This window comes from Populus euphratica, unplaced genomic scaffold (genome assembly GCF_000495115.2).
Source record: "Populus euphratica unplaced genomic scaffold, PopEup_1.0 scaffold3989.1, whole genome shotgun sequence".
NCBI lineage: Eukaryota > Viridiplantae > Streptophyta > Magnoliopsida > Malpighiales > Salicaceae > Populus > Populus euphratica.
The window spans coordinates 1-6,026 of NW_011503814.1; the positions used below are offsets into that span (position 1 = coordinate 1).

At 32.7% G+C, this 6,026-nt stretch overlaps 1 protein-coding gene across 3 annotated transcripts; it reads right to left on the reverse strand.

Moving 5' to 3' along the window:
* Positions 1–602: 602 nt before the first annotated feature.
* On the reverse strand, positions 603–3,901 carry LOC105119927 (uncharacterized). 3 transcript variants are annotated; one of them, XR_841216.1, is made up of 4 exons: positions 3,714–3,901; positions 3,379–3,555; positions 1,287–2,949; positions 603–706 (listed from the first exon to the last, which is right to left on the reverse strand). XR_841216.1 is itself a non-coding variant. In XM_011018120.1 (3 exons), exons 1-3 carry the CDS (start codon positions 3,726–3,728, stop codon positions 1,354–1,356), a joined length of 1,788 nt encoding a protein of 595 aa, XP_011016422.1. In that variant the 5' UTR covers positions 3,729–3,901; the 3' UTR covers positions 1,040–1,353. The 3 variants fall into 3 exon arrangements, 1 of the variants encoding a protein (XP_011016422.1); XR_841215.1 differs by lacking the exon at positions 603–706 and adding an exon at positions 1,040–1,198; XM_011018120.1 differs by lacking the exon at positions 603–706 and having other exon boundaries at positions 1,040–2,949.
* Positions 3,902–6,026: the final 2,125 nt, after the last annotated feature.

Consider the following 6,026-nt stretch of genomic DNA (forward strand, 5'->3'; position numbering starts at 1 on the left):
ATAGATTAATATTAAAAATAATTTTTAAAAAATAATTATTATTATACTTTTAAATAATTAAATATCATGATGAATAAAAAATTAAGGACTAATAATACATTCAACGCTAGAAATTTCCAGGCCATCTTGTAAATTTCCAGGCCATCTTGTATATAGTGATGAGAAAGGTTGTGAGGTTTGATAATTGAAATACATCAGTGTTGTTTTATTTTTATATTTTAAAAATATTTTAAAAATAATTTAATTTTTTTAAAATTAATATATTTTTAATATTTTTAAATTATTTTGATATACTGATTTGATTTTTTTAGCGTTTTTAAATTATTTAATATTAATATAAAAATTTATTTTTAAAATTATTTTAATATATTTCTAAATAAAAAACAACATTTTAAAAAACAACATCGACCTCATTCTCAAACACCACCTAAATCAAAATTGCAACAGTGGTAAACAAGTAGCTGATTGGTAATCTTCCCCACATCTCATGCGATGCAAGCAGCCCTTTTTTATGGTTTCTTGAAAAAAGTATTCTCTCAATAATCACCAAAGAATCGCGCAAGACATTTGAATTCAGAGCCACATCCTTCTCCTAGCTGAGCTCGAGGAACAGTTAGTTTCATTACCACCAACATTTCCCAGAAAAAGAAACCAAGTGCATATTCTAATATTGACTCAACATGAAAGCAGAAGCTTATTTGGAACCCTGAAAGAGACGTAAAAATACTGGCATAACTCAGAGTGCGCTTCCAGCCACGCAGCTATTCTTAATAGAGCGAGAGTCCTCTTCAGCAAGTTTGTTGTTATTCCACCACTTAAGGACAATACCATGCTAGTCAATTTCGAATATGATCAGCATAAGAAAACTCCTAAATAACTTTGTTTCTTTTCTCCCATCCTGCCCTAATTACTTGTATATATATATGATCAGGTATTGGTCTTGAATTTATTATTTTGGGACCATAGAAAAAAACCAACCACTTTCAGGCCAATATCATTTAGGCAAAACATGTATATGCAGTGTCCTCAGCCATAAACATTAGTAGAAATTAGTCCCATCAGATTTCAATTTCCCTGCACATAACTAAGATCATCCACTAAAATTTACATGCTTTCAGTTCCCATTGACTGAGATATGAAATCGTCGTGAATATGGAATCACGGAATTTGCACTGAATGACAAAGGCAGCATGTTATCCTAGTACGGAAAACAAAAGGAGTCATGACATCTTATCCCAGGTGGGGCATGTTTAAGAAGATACAGAGAATGTTTAAGAGAAACCAACCTAACGAGCAGCTTGAGCTAATGTCCCTAGATGACTCATTTATCAAGCTAGATTTATGTGGCTCTGGTTAATCTTCCAGCTTTTCCTCTGCTTTCCTTTTTAATTTGTTCTTCTCGCCAGAAGCGTTGTTATCAGAGCTGCTCACAGCTTCCTTCTTGTGCTTCCTCTGAAAGGTGTATTTAAGAAGCCTATTGTCTGATTGACTCGGAAACACATTAGATTCCAAGGATGATTTGGCAACTTTTATATCAGAGGGCACCGGCGGTACACTAACAGTAATTTCTTCGGATGTTTTGGCATCTTTCAAATTAGAAAATACAATTGGTACATTGATCATCTGAGCATTTGATTCATAACTTGGAACTATAGGACTCTGGTTAGAATCGAGTTCTTCTTTTTCCAATTCATCTACAAACTCCATGTCCTTGTCTGCGTCAGTTTCCTCAACGGATCCACAGAGTGCCTTTACACTAACTTCAACATTTGTAGAGCCACATATTGAATCCAAATCAACTCTAATTGGTGTTAAAACGGGACCCAAGCTAGGTAGTGGCTTCAGCTTGACATCATTTTCAGTTATCTTTGACTGGTCTTCGTCAGATTTAACATTACCATGGAGCAAAAATGAGTAATTCTTGCAAGGAGTGAGAACAAAAGGTTTTTGACAAATTTCAGAGTGTTGAATCGAAGGGGACGAGGTCGAGGAAGAGCCAGAAGTTGTAATTCGTTCTGTTCTTGGTCTTTTCCCTTCAGGAACAATCATTTCAGCAGTAAGGCAGTCATTTGTTTCCAGCAATTCTTCTTCCAGCTCAATGGGATTCTTCTTCATATCCTGATTGCTAGGCTTGACAGGGGGTGAGGTGCACAAATGTTGATCAGATTTAACAGTGCCATTTACTGAGTTTATCTTACGACGAGAAACTATAGAAGGTGGTTGATAAGGTTTTCTGACAATGGGACAAGACTTGCGCTTAGCTTTGGCTTTTGCAAACCTCCCCCTTTTCTGTCTTGATGAGCAAACCTTGACATGGTTTCTTACTTCTTCCCCTGAAAAGTTCATTTTCCTCACGTTCTTAGTCTTAGGAGAAGTTTCAGTACATTTACCTTCATCCCCATTACTTGCTTTGACAATAACCTCATTCTTTACGAGTGATTGCTGCTCCACTCCTACATCTGAAGGAGGCAATTTGCTAGCAAACGCATTTCCTTCAGATGCACGAATTCTCTGCGTACAACCATTTCTATACAACTCCGGCTCCTTGTTTGCCATAGTAATGGAGGCTAAGTCTGCATTACGTGAAGAATAGTTCTCCAAAGGTGAAACACTCAATTGCTGATCTTCTGTGTTGCAGCACCTATTGAAATTTCTCTGATCCAGTAGTGTACTCTTTACATTAGAAGTTGCCACAGTTTGAGGTGGCAAATTAGATAGAGAGAGTACAATGGGCTCACATGTTAAACGTTGGTGAGAAGATTCATTTTCCTTCACAGCTTCTCCATTCGAAGGTTGGACTTGGCTGTTCCTTACCTTCTCTAGCTCATCACGTACCCATCTCAACTCTGCTCTAAGATCTATTATGACACCCTCTGCCTCCTGGAGCTGCGCCTCAAGCTCATCAATCTTACTCTGTTGGCTTGCGGATATTATCTCTGCTTCAATTGCCTGCAAAGAAAGAAAAATGAGACAGATGCATTAATGCTTGCAAGATGAAAGGGAACATATATAAGACTAACGGCTGCACTCGGTATCAGCTGTCCAAGTAACAAGGCGAGCCACGCAACAAATTCTGAGCAAAATGTAGTGGAGCTGCTCATTAGAACTCAAGCAAGCAGGTAGCATAAAAAACAAAAGTAATATCTTCCACACCAAAATACCTTTAAATTCTATATCAGATGAAAAGAAACATATATATATATATATATATATATATATATATATAAACTAAATGAGCACCCATGATTATCGAGAAATGGAAAAATGAAAAACCATTTCTTCACAACCCTTCTAATATATGATAAAATCAAAACTTTCATGTAAAGTAAAAGGTGGCGCGACAGCAGGAACAAGAAATGAGATGAAAAATAAGGTTACTTTGGCATCGATCATTTGTTTCAAGCGAAGAAGTAATCGAAGCGCCTCGTCTTTTGAACTGCAGAGATCGTGATGATAGCGAAGGCCTTTTCGCTCCGACTCCATTACTCTGCTTGCTGCCTCTTTTGCTGTATTCAATATTATATCTGCATATGCTTTTTTCAACGCCACCAGTTTCTACAAAGACAGCCAGACTATTTTATTTTTATTTTTTTCTTTGTTTTCATTTAAAATCAAAACCAAGAATGAGATAATCAAATTTAAAATTAAAGTAAAAATATTAAACAAATTAACATGTGCTAGTACTGAGGATGAGGGCCGTTTAGCAATTTCACCTCTGATTCTGCCATGGCGAGGAAGGTTGCTTCTCTCCTTCTCTTTGCTTCTCCTCCTCTGGTTGAAAAAAGAGTGGGTTTTAGGTTTACCAGCTGACGGATACCTTGATATTACTTGATTACCCCTGCTTTTGAATTTGAATTACGTGAACGGAGAATCTGTTACTCGTTTCTGGACCCCTTTCCATTTTTGCTGCAGGACTATATCGCTGCATCCATAATGTTTGTCGGTTTACAGGCGCGCAACTGACTATGGGACCCACCTCCATACCTCTTTTTATTATATTTACTGACGGTGGTTTTTTTTTTTTTTTAATTGTACTCGAGAACTGTCATTTATCAAAACTAACTAATTAATGAGTTTTTATAATTTTAAAAACTGTATAATTAATCTTATATTCAATGTGTACATATATATATATATATATATATATATATATGTGTGTGTGTGTGTGTGTTATTTTTAACATTTCATGTTTTCTAATTATTTTTTTATTTTAAAACATAAAAAATAACTAAATAATCATTTTACCTGTAAATTAATAATATACAAACTTAAAATGATATTATCTCTATTATTTTTTTATTTAATAGAATATATACCCATAAATTTATCTTTCAAGACAAATGTTGAAGGTTTAATCCAATATAGATGAATGTATCTATTCAAGATGTTAGGAATCACGCATGCATCGTAATTAAAATTTTATTGTCTTTATTTGTATATCTCAAAACATTCATTTAATTCTATATAGGTACTTATTCAACCTTAAAATAAAAAAAAATTAAAAATAAGACGCATATTAAGGCTTCGATATGCAAGACTTATATTGTTGAAGAGACCTTAATATTGATCTTGTACTATTTTGAGCTTCAATTGAAAGCAAGAATTAATCATGTTCTAAGACATAACGGTGACGGAGAAGTGACTTCATGTGGGAACTTGTCAATTTTGTACTATCTTGGATGACTCGTACCAAAAAAATTGCAAAAGGAAGATATTTGTCAGAAATAGAATTTAGACAATCACATGTTGTTATTTTTGAACAATTTATTTCTTATAATATCGTAAACTGATACATTGTTAAATTTCTCAGAGGCAATATTATCAATATTTACTATTCCAAAACTCATAGTTGACTGAATCTCAAATCTTTTGATTACAAGATAAATAAATTTTCACGTGGTTCAGAATATATGAAAATATTGTTTAATTATTCATATCTCTTGGGATATTTCATTTCATTACACATTTCTCGTTAACTATCCATGGTTGTACATCATGTACTAGGTTTATCAATTTGGAGGGAATACTAATGTTACTTTGTCTTTACTAAATTGGGTCTTGAAAGAAATGTGAAGTGCTACAATAGGTATTTTGTCAATTGACATATATTTCATACTAAATAATATAAGCAAAGTAGAAAAACATATAATAGTAGAGTTTATTTTAAGAGATCGATTTCTAATAAATTTGAAGTTGATTACTATTAGAAATTGAACAACGTTATTGAATTGCAATATCATAGTGAGTATAATAGAGTATTTTTATTCAAATATTATTGGTATGACTCCATTGACAAAGAAATTCGATTAAATCTTTATCATGGTTTGGTCGAAATTAATTCAAAGACTAAACTTCTCAACATTGACAATGTCTTTATTTTTTCCAAACAATACTAGCAAGTTTATCACATACATTTATTCCTTTAGAAATGATTATTTAAGAGTTGATTGGTTATCAGTAATGAAAACTAAACCTAGGGGTTACGTTAAAGTTGTTTAGGATGACAATGATGAATTAACTATAGGAGATGATGTTTTTTAACTTGATGAGTTAGTTAATCTATATCGAGTTTCTTTTTCTAATGACTTATAAAAAAAATTCAAATTTTTGCATTACCAAGAAAGTTTTGTTGATATTGATACTGATGAGTTGAATGATGTGTTGAGCTCCAGTAGACATACACAAAAGTTAATGAAGATGATAGTAACGAAATCAACGTAAAAATTACGATGAAGATGAGGACGAGTTAATTGATGAAGAAGAAGATAATTTTGATTCAGTTGCATAACATGAATGTGTAATGCCATAAAATATAATGCAATATTTATGAATAAAATTCACTTCATTATAATGATATTAATGTTAATTTATTATTGAATGATAAGGAAATGTTTGTTATATTATTGTGATGTGACCTAGTATTATTGTGTTATGTATGCAATTTTAAATTTAATTATTTAAAGGATGGATAGATAAGAATACAGAGACAATTTGGCATTAGATACTATTTACACTGATAGAAATAT

Coding starts and splice junctions, on each gene's coding strand:
- LOC105119927 (XM_011018120.1), bottom strand. Junction 2,950..3,378: donor AACAAATGATCGATGCCAAA/GTAACCTTATTT, acceptor CTTTCTTTGCAG/GCAATTGAAGCAGAGATAAT.